Genomic DNA, 16,299 nt, shown 5'->3' with positions numbered 1-16,299 from the left:
TCCCATTCTGCAATCTCACATCCTTTATGAATCTGTCCAAGATGAAGCATTTACATGAGATGATAGAAGGTTATTAGTTCCCAGAATGCATCTGGAGACGTCCTAATCTGCACAGTAACGTGAGTCGAGTCATGCTTTTCGTCTGTGCGTGTTTATTGCAGTAACACATCATTAATATTCACAAACATCATTAATATTCAGGACATCACATCTGTAAACTTCAAGCACTAATCACCGAGCAAAGTACACAAGCCAAATAAATTACTCATTGCTGATGATCATTACTAATAAAATATTTACGCACACCAAAAAACATAACGAGCCCCATACACACACTCTCACACTGGATTTAGAGAGACACCATTTTCATTTGAGACACTCCTCAAAGACACACACACACACGCACACGAGTTTGAGCTGGGTGTATGAACCATTAGTTAATCAAATGTTTCCCCCATTACCACCACCAGGCACAGTACACACATCACACAAACTGAACAAAATTTGATCTGCGTTTTGTCCCATAATCTATAATATAGTTCAGAGAGCAGATCGGTAACTAAATCATGCAAATATAAATGAACAAAAGCCCTAGCGCTGATAAACTCTTGTGTAGTTCAGCCAAAACTAGTGCGTTAACATCACTAGCTAGCTAAAAGCTAATGATTATAAATTAGCTAGCTGGCCTAGAACATGAATCTTTCAGTAACAGACGATACAAGTGTAAGCAAACATTTGTGATTTTGTTTAGTCTTTTTTAATGTACAATAAACATTTGGTGTACGGCAGGGGTGAAGAGAGAGAGTCTGGAAAGTTCAGCTAATTCGCACTCTTGCATTTAACCCGATCATCTGTTTTCATTTTAATTTCTGTGACTCGTTCTGCGGATTGGATTATAATCGAATGGCCTCTGGCGCAGTCAGTCGGCTCCGGTCGTATAGAACTTTCTATCATGTTCAACATTTCCATCCTGATTAAATCGCTCTCTCGCGCTCGCACACACACGTACAGCACAGTGTAACTCTACACCACAACTTAGCCCACTACACTCATAAATGTAACAGGACATCGTCTGTGTGTGTGTTACAACAAGACAACGCACTCAGAATTTAAAATTGTACTCGCGTATCATACACCTGCATGAGGCTCTCAATAAATATATATGAATGAGACACATTCACACACACACACACACACACTACAGAATATTGTGTATAGTGAGGGGTTTGTACATCTTTTTTTAATTTTTTTTTTATTATGTACCGTATTAAATATTTAGAACAGCAGCTCACAAAGCACAAGACGCTACACACACACACACACACCCACAATTGTGTGTGTGTTTGAGAAGGGGGGTAACGTTGAAGGGGTGTACAGCAAGTCGGAGCTCCACTTCGAACTCTTAGAAGCTGTGATCTCTGAAGAGAAAGAAAGAAATGGTCATTTAGTGTGAGCCTCTCTGTTTATACACAATTTCTCTGTCTTGAGGAAGGTATTTAAACTAGTTCAACACATTTACAACCGACTTCCTGTGTTTTGTATCTCGGCTGGTTTGGGAAAAGTATAATTCCGTGTGCCAGTGTTAAGTGCAGCTGTGAACCGAGTGGGTGTCAGTCCACATTGCTGTCTGTTTCTTGGTCACACCTATGCCAGTTAATCTACGTTGCCTAGGTTTACAGAAAAAAACCCATGATTTTTGATTAACAATGACAAACTTATAGACTTTGCATTGGTGATGCGTTCTGTTCATTCACGAGACGTTCATGAATGAAGTGCCTGGGTGACCGTTTCTAACCATTATAATGAAAATTGTAGTGTGAATTAACTTGTTCCTTAACGTTAAACATAACTGTTAACTAATTAAAGTATGACTTGTTATTCTGTAATACCTAAAAATTTACGTGTTGGAAAATTTCTTAGGTGTAAGTGGAATACAATTTTTGGGATGCTATTGTTGATACAATCAGTATCAGGGTTGTGGCAGTCTGAAATAGAGGGAAGGGGCGGGACTTGCACAGACTGTCGGTAAGTTTTTTTTGGGGGGTAGGGGAGTACGTTATGATCAAACACTCAAACACAAACTGACTGTGTAGGTCGGCGGGTACAGTCTTAAAAATATGATGGTATTTTGAATAACCTAATCTGTACTGCATAAACACTGGCTTACTGGGGTATAAGCCCCAGTGACTGCAGGTAGACCTGCCTGACTGACACAAGCAAATAATTTTTACATTAAATTTAACTTAATATTTCCTTCACTAAATCTCGTAGTTATGCTGTGCAGCCATTACAGGAAGACCATGCAGCAGCTGTCAGCCTGTGCTGTGCTAATGAGAAAGAGTGGAGCTCAATGATTGCTGGATGGACGTTCTAATAAGGCAGCAACCACCCAGGGACAGAGATGATTGCAAAAGGTAATAAAAATATATAAAAGTGTGAGTAATTTATACTTAATCTAAAGGAATAACACTTCGGAGCTAAACTGATGTGCACTCTAATTTGATTGCCAATCAGCTACTCAACCGCACTGCAGTTAGTGCTCCGAGCGTTCAGTTTTTACCACACAACAAGGAACTAATTGGATTATAACCCACCAATATTACTATTTCTAATAAAGCTACTCCTAAAAGCACAGCTCTTCTGTGATTGGCTTGTGATTAGTCTTACCAGAGAGCAAGGGAGATGTTAAATTCGGATGTGATTGCTCTCATCCAGCCTGATGATTAAGACGTTTGCAAATAAAAATAAATACAATTTAATTAAAGGAGCAATAAAATGGAATAAAAAATGCTGACTAGGCTTTCCACTCATGAGCCAGTCGAATCCATTCTGTCACTAGGCATGCTTCTTTGAGGCAGAGCTAATGTCTGAGCCAGAAACATCTAAACAATCCTTACATGAAAAATAAAAAAAACAGGAGCGTGGACGACGATTCACCGAATAGCAAAATACATTTTAAAATTAAAACATAAAATTTAAATAAAAAATGTAAATTAAAACACAAAAAGTATTGGGACACCTGCCTTTTCCACACACGTGGTTCTTCCCCAAAATGCAGTAAAACATGATGTATAGGATATCTTTGGAAATGTTTCCTTCACTTAAATTAGGAGGACCAAACCTGTTCCAGCATGACCAGCTCTATGAAGATATGGTTTGGAGTGGAAGATCTCCAGTAGCCTGCTATAGAACTCTGACCCTATTGAACAATGAATTGCATCACTGATTGCACCTTAGGGTTCCTCATTATTTGACTTTTCTACCACCCTGTGGGAGTGACATTATTTCTTCAGCTTCTAATGTCACACTGTAGAAGATTATATATAAATATATCTCAAGAAATACTTACGCTCCCTCAGCCCGCAGCAGAGTGAGGAATTTGCTGACACGATACGCCTGATCCATCTGCACATGAACACAAGTGTATTTTCAGTCACACTCTATAGCATGCAGGGTTTGTGTGTCTAATATTCATGAACTGAAGTTGATGAGAGGTTTATGAATGACATGATCTTACCTGCAGTGACATCTCGATGAGCATGAGAAGTTTCTTAATTCCAATCCACACTCGCTTTCCTTTGACATCCCGGGCGATAGTCGCTCTCTCTGCGTCCGTGAAGCTGCCCAACAACTACACACGTAGGTTAAAAAAAAAACCTGTTAACTCTTGTTAACCGGTTCTTCCCCAATAACCCTCAACCATCTCTTTCACATCCCTCCCACCCAGAGCGCAACTTATTATAAAGTAGGATAGTTAAAGACCTCTAGCGCCTCCACCAGGTGTTCCCCTGTGTTGATGTTTGGGATGTGTATGGTGGTGCTAAAGGCGTTGAGCATCTCCATCTCCTGCAGGACGTCTTTACGACTTGTGGTGCCGATGATCAGCAGCTTGCGGCCCTGCGGACGTTAATTACACGGACATCTGTGTTAGACACACACTATTCAAACGTACACGATATATATATTACAGAGAGGTGTGATTATACATACATGAGGCGGTGCTTTCTTTAGTAAAACCAACAGCGCTTGGAGGACGAGGTTAGAGAATCTCGGGCCAATGGGGACGTAATCTGTGGATAATTAGTGATGCTGTTTTTTCTTTCTCTTTTTAAAATTTTTTTGCAATAAAAAATGTAAAGACTGACACAGTAAATGTGTGTGAGACTCACCCAGCAGGCGCTCAATGTCGTCCACGACCACACAGCTGAGCTGCGACTTATAAGCATCATCAAAAATCTGTATTGTAAAACACATACACATATGTAAAGGTTGTATAAGATGAGATCAATAGTGTAACAGTGTTTTACTTGGGTCAGACTTACAGATTTCTTTTACTTCTAACCATATATTTTATTTTCAGAATTGATTCTCAACTACAGCCTTTGCTTTTTATCTCAAGTTTGCTCCTATTTTCTCATTTTCCTTCCCCCTTTTTTTCCTCATTCTTTCACCTCCTTGTTTAAGGAGTCTACATCCATTGGACATAACATTATGACCACCAGACCCATCGAGCATTAACAGCATTTACTCCTTCAGCACTTTGAGTTACAGGAGCTCATCTGTTAGATCGGACCACACGGACCAGCCTTCCTTGGACCACTTTTGATAGATACTGGCCATGGCAGACTGGGAACAGCCCACAAGAGCTGCAGTTTTGGAGATGCACTGAACCAATCGTCTAGACATCACAATCTGGCCCGTCAAACTCGCTCTTGTTCTTCCACTTGTTTTTCCTGCTTCTAACACATCAACTTTTAGGACAAAATGTCACTTGCTGCATAATAAATCCCACCCATTAACAGGTGCCACAATGAAAAGATAAGACATATATTTCCGATGATGGCAGACCTTTTTGATTGCTTGACATTTGGAAATCTCAGAGTAGCCAATCATTTTGTCCGGGCTGCAGATCTTAATGAAGGGGAACTGTGAATCCTCAGAGATTTTCGCAGCTAGCGCTGTTTTCCCGCTGTGAGGAGGACCTGAAGATCAACACACACAAAACACAAAACGCGCCCATCGCTGTTAGTTCACCCTTTCCTGTATTAAGGATTCTGTTTTCACAGTTTGCTATAATACGCACATTGCCGCTTGATTGACTGGATTATAGCGTTTCGGCTTTCATTGTAATACACGCCAATCTAATACTTGCAAATGCGTATTGGAACATCGAGTTTAGCGTTTGCACAAACGTCTCGTGTTCTTCTATAATGGATTTCTTAATATGACATTGAACCTTGCGACAGAATGGTGAGTGAGAATGATGGTGGAAATCTTTTCTTCTCCTGAATGCCATTGTTACTGTATTAGCAAGATTGTCGCGTCTCGTCAGCATTTTAGACCAAAGGCTGACTTCTGACATAAATAATAAAAATACAGAAAAAGGAAAAATTGCTATGATGTGAACAGAAACTTCACCACTTAACTATTTGCTTGATTGTACTGGAGTCTTATCATCATACACCTTTTTTTAATATCTCTAAATAAAAACTTTAATAATATATTTGTCATCTATCCAGACCTTCGAGCAGCACAGCCACCAGCGGAGTTCTGTCGCTGTTCTTGGTTTGTTGAACGAGCAGCTCGCCGTCATCCAGAATGTGACTCACTGGATCGCCCCATTTAATGATACCGTTCATAATGTAACTCGCGTAGTCCTCCTGATTCGTACCAAACGCCTGAAACGAACAATCTCAACATCACAAAAACTGAAAAACAGATGCGGACGAAACGCAGGAGTCGTAATTCCACGTTCTACTCACAGGTTTGATGTCGTTGTTTAGCGATCCCATAAAATCGTCTCTGCACACCTGCAGCTTCTCGGCTTTCTCCAGGTCTACTTCCACAGTGGTCGTGGCCTAAACACACACAAGAGAGTTTATATACTCAATAAACCTATAGGTTACTGTGAATGATCCATGTACATTACAGCTTTGGCATAAACACAGCCCCAACTGCTGTGTAATTACCTTAGGCATAACATGGACCAGAATCACTGCACTCATTATGGGTTATTGTACATGTTTTAATTCCAGGAAATTTTGAAAAAAGATATTGTCCAGTTGCTAGGCAGATATTTAGTTTGGACATTAAACAGATATAGCAATGTACAGTGCTGTGCATACAGCACAGAAAATTTATAATACTTTTTTTTTAATACATGTGTAATTGTTGATTTGGTATTTAGATTTTTTCTGTAAGATGTTTTAGCAATTTTTAGAAGGAGTCTGCGGTGTCAGGGTTTTGTATCAGCCCATAGAAAGGCTTTTAAAAATGTGAAAAAGTGGAAGAACAGAGAGGCTGGTGAGAGAATGACGTTATATCTTCTATAATGCAAGTGACATACTATAAATGGTGATGACTATAAATGGATAAATGGGAACCCCTATGTCGATTGTCCATAATCAACATATTGGTGTAGGCAATTGTTAGCATTTATAGAAGGAGAAACACTTGGGTAGCTTTTTATAACATGTTTTAGTCCTTATTGAGACTATCATGCTAACCTTGATGTGCCGGTTCATGGCGGTAGATTGGGCAGCTCTCACTAATCCCTCCAGCTCAGCACCACTGTAGTTCTTTGTTTCAGTTGCCAGTTCCTTCAGATTTACGTCCATTGCTAGCAGTTTAAACTCGCGCATTTTAGCCGTGTGAATGCTGAGTATCTGGAGACGACCCTTCTCATCTGGCAGACCTGCAGGGACGAGAGAACGAGACAAGGTGAGTAGAATGATATGACCGAAGTACGGAAGGGGGGTGCGACAGAATTTAAATTCAACAGCAAAAAATGTCAAATTTACAGTTGCGTATTTGAACATGGTCCTGCCGTATTTAAAAAGCAAAAGCATTTTCTTTTGTATCTCTGCTTTGTCATCATCAATGAGTCAATCAAACACCTCGGGTGGGACATGCTATTCAGTCATTGCTGTTTCTTCTTATTAGCCAGGTAATGAAAACACAACTGTGCAGAGGTCTGGGTGACCTTTTGGCTTTGAAAAGTAAAAACACTATATAGACAAATCTTTCTGTATATGTAAGATAGTTATGTGTTTTTTGAGATTCGTTCAGCCACAAGCGTGTTAGTAAGGTTGAACTATTTAACACTTAAACTAGCACTTTCCCCAGTTTGTTTTATCTTTGTTTATATTTATAAAAATGAAAAAAGGCAAAGCACTTTTGTACGTCACTCTGGATAAGGGTGTCTGCAAAATGCTGTAAAGGTAAATGTAGAGTCAGGTACTGACACGGGTGAGGTGAGGATGCCTGGGGTGCAGTCTGCATTCCAATTAATCCCAAAGGTGTTCAATAGGGTCAAGGTTAGAGCTCTATAGCAGGTCATTCAAGATTTTCCACTACAAACAATGCATATCTTCATGGAGCTGGCTTTGTGCACAGGGGTACTGTCATACTGGAACAGGTTTGAGTCTCCAGGTTCAACTGAAGGGAAAATTTCATGCTAGTGCAGCCAAAGACATCCTATACAATTGTGTGCTTTCAGCTGTGTGGCATCAGTTTGGTAAAGATCCACATATGGCTGGAAGGATCAGGTGTTCCAATATTTTTGTCAGTTTTTTAATGGCATCATTGGTAAAAGAATCAAAATCATTTCTTTTGACCTCAGCTGTGTCTTGGTATGTTCCCCACAGTGTAAAGTTAACTGCCGTGATTCAACATGGGTATAAAAAAAACGTTATAAAGATCTTACCGATCTCCATTTTTACTTCAAACCTGCCAGGTCTCATCAGCGCATCGTCTATTAGATCAGGTCTGTTAGTCATTCCTGTACAGTAACAACAGAAACAATGAAGTCAACAAACCGATCCAATACAATCAGTGTGCTTGTAAAATGTTAAATATTATAGTGTAGTGTCGTTTACCTATAACAAGGATATTGTTGAGTTGCTCCACACCATCAATTTTGGACAGCAGCTGGTTGACCACAGTGTCATGGACTCCGGTGCTGCTTGCTCCTGTACCACGCTGCTTACAGATGGCATCCAACTCATCGAAAATGATAATGTGCAGCCCGCTGTTAGCACCCAACTACCGCAGACAGAGAGAAAGAGAAAGATGGTATTGATATACCCTTGGATGTCATCTGAGTGAGTGTGGGCATGTTTGTGTTTTTATTTGTTTCCTACCCTCTTTTGCTCCTCCTCAGCATCAGCAAACAGTTTCCTGATATTAGCCTCAGACTCTCCAACATATTTATTGAGAATCTCTGGTCCGTTCACGACTTTTGGCTCGCGGGCGTTCAACATTTTGCCGATCTGTCTCGCCATCAGAGTCTTACCACAACCGGGAGGACCGAAGAGGAGAATTCCTTTAACATGCTTGCATCCTACAGAGAAGGGAAGTCAGAGAGAGCACACTACAGTCATTACTAACACATCTACAGTGTGTGTGAGGAGGGAATCTACAGCTGGGCCTGTGATGTAATGATAAGACAAGCTGTACCCATCTGTTCCACGATATCAGGTGGAAAGACTCGCGAGGCGAATGCTCTTCGGAAGATGTCCGAAAACTCTTTATCCAAGCCGCCGATGCCCATGCGCTCAAAGTTCCAGTCGGGATTAATAATTGTCTGACGCGCCTCTTTGGTTTTGGCTTTTCCTGAAGGAAAAGGAAATCTTTCAGTGGGTAAGGGTCAAACACACGTGTCAACGGTCTTCATAAAGCGAAACTTACCAACAAGGGAAAGGGAGGAACTCTCAGCTTTCTCAAAGATCACCTGACTGTTTCCTACTAACAGACCAATCTCAATCTGTACAGATACAAGAAAAAAATTGTAAAAAGGGATTGCGCTGTAGTTAAACAAGCAATGTTGGTCCTTTAGTTTAATGAAGATACTAATGTAGCTGGTTAACATTTCTGGTTAAATTTGGTTGATGGTCAAGTTTTGAAATATTTTATTTGTCTGTAATATAGAGTTAAATTAACAAGTGCGCTAAACAAACGAGTAGACTAATAGGTACACCTTTTGTTTTTTTCCAGTTGCTGTTTCTCCCTTCAGTATGCTTGCATCCATTGCCTCAATGTCCTTCACCATCAGGCCGAAGAGTTTATCACAAAAACTAAACACCAACTACACACACACACGCACACGCACACGCACACACACACAAAGTAAGCATATACAATACTGACATTAATGCTTGACCATAAATACAATAATGTTCAAGTAGCTGTGATAGAAATAACTGCAAAAATTATAGTTTACTATGAGGTTTCCAAACACTCATTATTTCACTTGTGAAAAAATGCTGTAAAGTAAAGATGCTTTAAAATTAGATGTGTTAATAGTTAATTTGGATCAATTAACAAAATGTAAAGTTAATGAACAAAAGAAATATCCAAAACAATATTTGGTGTGACCGCCTGTAAAGAAGGTTGCTGTACTTTGATCAGGAGATTGTACTCGCCCCAGTGTTTCAGTAAAAACACGGCACAGGGTTCAGAACGGTCAAACATTTCTGGGTTTATAGATTTGACCGTGTGTGTGTGGTGTGATGCTTGCTGTCGTCTGCCAGCTGCTGTTTTACAGGTTTTACCATGCCGTATGCCAGCTGCTGTGCACTATGCGGCAAGCGGTGCACTCTGGTAACCTATCATGAATGGTGAACTGTAAAATCTCCCTCTAGTGGTAAAGCATGGAAATACATCCAAAGAAAAAGGCTTTCCTACACCCCCTTCGCCCGCAAAACAGTCAATTTCTCTAAGTTTTTAGAAGGAACTTGACAGGTAGGTTGTTTCACCTGAAAACTAAGTATAGATCTTCTGTGGATGTAGGCTGCCTCAAATCCCTCAGTCTCTTCATGAACTCCAAGACAGACTCGATGTTTTTGAGATCAGGACTCCTTGTTCTTCTCTATGCTGAATATAGTTCTTAATATCATTAAGTGTGTGTTTGGGGTTGTTGTCCTTGTATAGAATATATTTGGGGCCAATCAGGCACCTCCCTGATGGTCTAATATGGCTGGAAAAGTTGTGTTAGGAAGGTTTGCTATCCGGCTCGAAGGACCAAATGTTAGGAAGGTTTACTATCCGGCTCGAAGGACCGAATGTTAGGAAGTTTTCCTCTCTAGCTCGAAAAACCGTATAAGGATTTTCACTATCTGGTGTGTGCTGATCAAGGGATTGAGACACAGGATTCAGAACACTCAACTTTACTGGGTATAGGATAGATCGTATATGAGGTGATTCTTGCTGTCTTCTGTTAGTTGCTGTTCAGTAGGTTGCGTGATGCAGAATGCATGCTAAAAGCCCACCGCTGAATGGTCAGTGCTGAGTGACAGGTTGCACGATGTCGGATGGCCACTGGTCTATGACGACTGCTGCCACTGGTCAATGACGACTGCTGCTCGGTGTTCTGGCCTTTTATACTCTTGATGGAGGACGGTGCACTGTGATGTTATGGGTAGCTTGTCATTGCTTGGTAAACTGCATGTCTGCCTCTAGTGGTGAAGCGTGGAAACACAACTGAATAGGAATCCTTTTTCCCACAGTTGTGTTCCATAACTTTTGTCCATATAGTGTAGAGTGTGTGTTTACTGATTGAAATTCACATGATTTTAGTAAATATATATGAAAACATGAGTAACTATGTTAACATGTATTAATACATGCCCACGTTGTATTAATGATTTGTTAAAATTACCTAATGCAGTGAATAATGTTAGTTAAGGCGCCTTTAGCATTTAAATTTCTGTAGTAATAATGATAATAATAATAATAATAAATAACATATTTTTAGAACTTATTTTTTCCTAAATGCAGCTAATTTACAGTAAGTCCCAAAAAAAAAAAACCCACCCATTATTTACTGTCACTTCCCCTCCTGTTTCATTTCCTGGTTTTTGCATTCAACATGCCCTTGATAATTGTTGCTATATTGATCTGAGCCAAAAGGCCTGCTCTGATTACGCTCTGCTTATGAGTTCTGTTCCCATTAATGCTTCTCATTATTGCATCTTCTTCATGTTTATACTCCTGTGTGGTTAAAGTGTCTAAGATGTTGATTACAATTTTACTTCATTTTCTCCCCCTAGTCCTATCCGTCTTTGTTTTGCCTGCTTTTTTTTTGTGAGGATAATGGACAGAGACCATCACATGCCACATCACTGATTCACATTCACTGTTCATTTACACTCGTATACAGTCTTACGTTTCAACACACTCTTTGTCTCGCCAGACTTGTTTGTCTTTCCATGCTTGTTCTTGTTTCCACAGTCCTTCATGCTCACATCATGGTTTCTTCACATTCTGCGTAGAGCATAAACTTCTACGCAGAATGTGAAATTATGTCTAAATAATACCCATTTCTAACTCAAACGATGAAACTAAAGTCTGAAAGCTGACCTATTAATGCATCGTGCCAATTAAAATAACTATATAAACAAAATAATTCGAAAAGCACTATTTTTTGCTGTAAAAGATTTGTGTTCTCAAAATCTGTTTGACCCTAATTTTTGTGACTTAATAATGCTACATAAATATAATATATAAATACCCTAATTGATTACATAAAGTAATAAATGTACTATATAAAACATTTTGTACCTGTTGCCCCACGCTGAAGGCCTGGTTATTGAACTGCTGAATGAATTCGCTCGCCATTTTATCGGAATCGTACGGTGATGAGTCGGTGCTTTTCTTTTGCAGGAAGTCGATCTCGATCATCATTGCACCGATACACTGCTTTGATTTGTCAAATGTATAATTTATTACTAAAATAAAGAAAAAATGGACACAATAATCACTACATATAAATTGCACAGAATTATTCGATAAAATGACACATTCTTATTATTAAGTATTATTAGCATTCTAATTATGCGTACCGTCCACTTCCTGCCCAATGGAGAGTCCGGCCCATTTCCTCTGTCAGAGAGATAAAGTGCAATGTAAGTACCTGTAGCTTTTATATAAACATAAGAATTTGACAGCACAAGTTGTTGTGAGGAAAGTTACTCGTATTTAGATTCGGGTTACGCAGCTGCTTGAGTCAAATTTTGGGAAGTAACTCGCCAAATTTTTTTGTCCATATAGTGTCATTTGAACAGTACCACTGTATCGTTTCAACTATAATAGCAGGTTTTGTATTACGAGATTAGAACTCTTCATAGATCAACACATTCAACACATAAGAGTTAATAAAAAAAGTGAAGAACAGAGCCATGATTAAAATGGCTGATAAGCCCTTGAGGTAAATTGTAAAATGAATGCCTTTCTAGGCCTCTTGAATGGCTCAATAGTAAAGTGTTGACCTCTTGTGAGCCCGAATCCAGTGGATTTGAGTAATTTGTAGGAAATATGTGTTTGTGTGTTTGCATACTTGTGGCAAGCTGAATGCTATAGTCCCGGGTGTGACCGTGTGATGAACCTTCGCTGTGAAAACAAACTTGTGGTTTGGAGTTGTTTTGACAGTCACATGCCTGCAGAAAGAGGAAAATTATACACTTGAGGCCTGGGCCTGGGTATACACTGGGTATAAACAGGCCTGGGTATACACCTTGGCACCATGCACATACATCGGTTGATAATTTTTGTTTATTGTTCTAACTATTCCACATATAGCATGCGGAATCCCACATGGAGATCTTGCATGAAAAAATGCATAAATGTAAATTCAGGATCACCATGGTGCTGCCCACAATTAGTCAATTATACTTTCTTCAGTCCATAATATTATACGAGTCTTGTGTTATAATAATATGTGGTATGTTATATTGCAGTAATACTTACTGTCCAGACTGCAGATCCTTCTCACTCACCACTGCACAGTTTGTCAGCGACAGCTCGTCAGTGGGGCATCGTGCCGCCTGCATCGTCTGAGAGAGACACAAAGAAAAACGAATGACAGAGAGGTGAGAAGGTTGTCTTTTAAACCACAATTTCATCACTTTCAGACTGTGATTAACTCTAGTGAATAGTAATTCAACAAGTAAAAAAGGGCTCATATTAATAACATCAGGTCTGATGCTTTGTCCAAAACCACACCCTGTATCCTGTATGGCACACTGCTGCACTATTTTGTTGCTATGTAAGCTGGGGATATAACAGAATCTTAGATACAAATACAACTAGGAGGTAGGCACTATGTCTTGCATTTTCTTCCCAGTTTGGTCACCACCCTATCATATGACAACTTGGGAGGGTGACAGCTAACATGTGCGTTTTCGTCTTTGCTTGGGGGGGCTTTGTATATCATCCTTCCTGTCCAGAGAGCAAAGGCATTTTTACTCCCTTTTTTTTTTATTTATTAATACAGCCTCCTGTAATTGCAATATGGATTATATTAATTAAATACTGCTCAAAGGACCCCAAACCCAAAGTTCCAGATCCCAAGCTACTCCAAACTGAACTAAGATGTTTGCTTGATTGTCTTCAGATCTAAAATGTAACTCTTTGGGCTGACCGTCAAGTGCTTTGTCTGGCAAATGCCCAGTTTTGCTCATCATCATGTTAATAGCATCTCTATGGTGAAGCATGGTGGTAGAAGCATCATGCTTTGGAGGGTGCTTCTCAAAGGTAGGGTTATGGAGACTAGTCAGGATTGAATATAAAGTATGAAATACAGAGAAGTCCTGCTCCAGACTGGGGTAGTTCAACTGGGGTAGAACTACTACAGCAGCACAAATCTTACAGCCAAGACAATGCTGGTGTGGCTTCAGGACAAGTCGGATGGAGGCGTATTTTGTAAACTGATGGAGAGGAAAATCATTAAGGCATAAATGCTTGAAATCCCAGAAGAGAGAAGTACTGCAGCAATGGCAAACAGCCAACCTCTCCATTAACCGTCCTGGTTCTGCAGCCTAACAGGGCCATATCACCACAACCATTTACCCTTTCTACTCCTACCTACCATGCTCTGATTTAACACCACTATACTCCACATTATCTTTTTCACACTCCATCCGGTCACCTCCATACTCCAACCTCTAAGCTTCATACCTCATTCTGCCTTATTAAATACAATCAGCTTTACATACATTAACTCTAAAGTATATACACTATACTCTGCTCGATCATCAATTTCAACATTCCTATTTTACCTCCATACTCAACATATTCATCCTAACATTATCATGTGCCATCAAATCCATTCTCCACGCTATTGGCTGCACATTTCATCTTATCTGACCCAGTCCTCGAATATACTTTTACATTTACATTACTTTCTATTGTCTCATTGATACAGCTGAGTAATTGAATTGAGGGCCATGCTTAAGGGGCCAACAGTGGCAGCTTTGTGGTGTTGGAAATTTGAACTCATGGCTTTTTTTGATCAGTATGACACTGCTCTGTGCACAAAGCAAAGCTCAATTAATGTAGAGTTTTTGTTGTGACGATACTGCGCATGTCTGGTGCTGAATTTACGGTGGCGCAATTTTGAAAGCGTTGAGCTGTCAAAATGACAAAAAAGAAAACACAAACTTTTCAGCTAAAACAGAACAGATATTAATAAAAGCTCAAAAATAGATTATGGAATTATGGGTTGTACTCGCCCCAGCGTGTCAGTAAAAACACGGTACAGGATTCAGAACACTCAACTTGGGTATAGGATAGATCGTATATAAGGTGATTCTTGCTATCTCCAGTTCGTTGCTGTTCGGTAGGTTGCATGATGCAGAATGCATGCTGAGAGGCCACTGCTGAATGGTCAGTGCTGAGTGACAGGTTGCACGGTGTCGAATGGCCACTGGTCAATAATGACTGCTGTTTGGTGTTCTGGCCTTTTATACTCTTGATGGAGGACGGTGCACTGTGATGCCACGGGTAGCTTGTCATAGCTTGGTAAACTGTATGTCTGCCTCTAGTGGTGAAGCGTAGAAATACAACTGAATAGGAATTCTTTCTTACAATATTATTTCATCAGTGAAGTGTGTAGCGGTGGAACGGAGTGTGAGTTTGAATGCTTGAAGGATTGAATCTGTCGCATCTGAGCATCACGAATAAACTAGAATATGCAATTCAATGGTTCTATGGCAGTTCCAAAGACAGACAATGAAAATTCTGCAATAGGGTCATTTTATTTTCTTTCTTAGAAAAGCTATTGACAATGGCGATATGTAAACAAAACATGTCATTGGACAAACATCCTTAACAACAAACCAGTTTAAGGGACTACATATTACGCTCACCAATGACGTAACGAAAACGTACACATTTTCTATTGATCGTGTGTCTTTCGTCAGAGAAAAACGTGTGTTGGAGAATACGGCTAGTTCGAGATGATTTTATTGAGATCCCACAGACTGAAATGGCTCACTGTAATGAAAAGATGTAATTTCACAATCAGAATGTAGATCCTTCCAGAAATTAAGGCGTTGATTTTGTGTGTGTGTGTGTGTGTGTGATGGTGACATCCAAATAACACTCATACACACATACACACACATGCTGATTTGTTACCTAACACACACATCAGAAGTGTTCAGCAGGACAGGGTTACATAATAGGGATTTGTTGACTACAAATAAGTATACAGCATAGGTGACACATAAGGCTTAGGGCGTTAGATTTGGGACAGAGCCATGAATTGCGACCAAAGCAAATCCCAGAGCTGTGAATTAATAATTGATTAAGAATTTTTCATAATTAATTATCTTCGGCACGTGATCAGCACAAAATGGCAAGCGAGCGCGCGACAGAAAGCATCAGCATCGCCACATTTAGGCTGCGGATGGACACGCGCGCACACACGCACTTACACACGCACATACACACGCATTAAACGTAAAGATCAAGAAAACACCCAAGTGACAACATATTATAAAGTCGTTTTTGCGATTAAAGCTGCTATGTGCCGTCAGGAGCCGCACTTCCAGAACAACTCGTCTTGCGCCTTTGCATCCGCGCGCTCACGTCTGACCTTCCCGTCGCACCCGCACGCACCCACGCGCGCACTCAGACTCGATACATTTCTGCAAACCGGTTTTACCCCACACACTGATGAGGTGTAATATTGTGAGGTGAGGCTCTGTGTCTTACCCGGGCCGCCATCTTTGCGTTGAATGAGTCTTCGTGCTGCTCTCAATGCGTTATTTCACTTCCCACCCCTTCTCCGGTATAACCCCCGCCCCACCCCCACGGCGCTCTGATTGGATAGCGGCCGCACGGAGAGGCAGAATGTCACCCTGAGCTGTCAGGATTCATTTGCTCGATTTGGTCTGATAAGACACGCAAAATGATATATATATATATATATATATATATATATATATATATATATATATATATATATATATATATATATATATATATATTTTGGATGGCATGACAGATATAAATTATATT

General features: G+C 40.1%; 1 protein-coding gene across 2 annotated transcripts; it reads right to left on the bottom strand.

Moving 5' to 3' along the window:
* Window positions 1-135: 135 nt before the first annotated feature.
* nsfa (N-ethylmaleimide-sensitive factor a) lies at window positions 136-16,080 on the bottom strand. Of its 2 annotated transcripts, XM_046866095.1 has the most exons (22): window positions 15,994-16,080; window positions 12,745-12,830; window positions 12,335-12,434; window positions 11,841-11,880; window positions 11,560-11,726; window positions 8,978-9,085; window positions 8,689-8,764; window positions 8,458-8,613; window positions 8,142-8,341; window positions 7,878-8,043; window positions 7,706-7,780; window positions 6,507-6,694; window positions 5,763-5,858; window positions 5,522-5,678; window positions 4,849-4,982; window positions 4,170-4,236; window positions 3,991-4,070; window positions 3,763-3,897; window positions 3,518-3,631; window positions 3,350-3,405; window positions 2,668-2,716; window positions 136-1,418 (listed from the first exon to the last, which is right to left on the bottom strand). In XM_046866095.1, the coding sequence occupies exons 1-21, from the start codon at window positions 16,003-16,005 to the stop codon at window positions 2,686-2,688; spliced, it is 2,244 nt and encodes a 747-aa protein (XP_046722051.1). In that variant the 5' UTR covers window positions 16,006-16,080; the 3' UTR covers window positions 136-1,418; window positions 2,668-2,685. The 2 variants fall into 2 exon arrangements, with proteins under 2 accessions (XP_046722051.1, XP_046722052.1); XM_046866096.1 differs by lacking the exon at window positions 2,668-2,716 and having other exon boundaries at window positions 15,994-16,064.
* Between the last annotated feature and the right edge of the window lie 219 nt (window positions 16,081-16,299).

This window comes from Silurus meridionalis, chromosome 14 (assembly GCF_014805685.1).
Source record: "Silurus meridionalis isolate SWU-2019-XX chromosome 14, ASM1480568v1, whole genome shotgun sequence".
Lineage (NCBI taxonomy): Eukaryota > Metazoa > Chordata > Actinopteri > Siluriformes > Siluridae > Silurus > Silurus meridionalis.
This window is presented reverse-complemented; position numbering and strand designations above follow the sequence as displayed.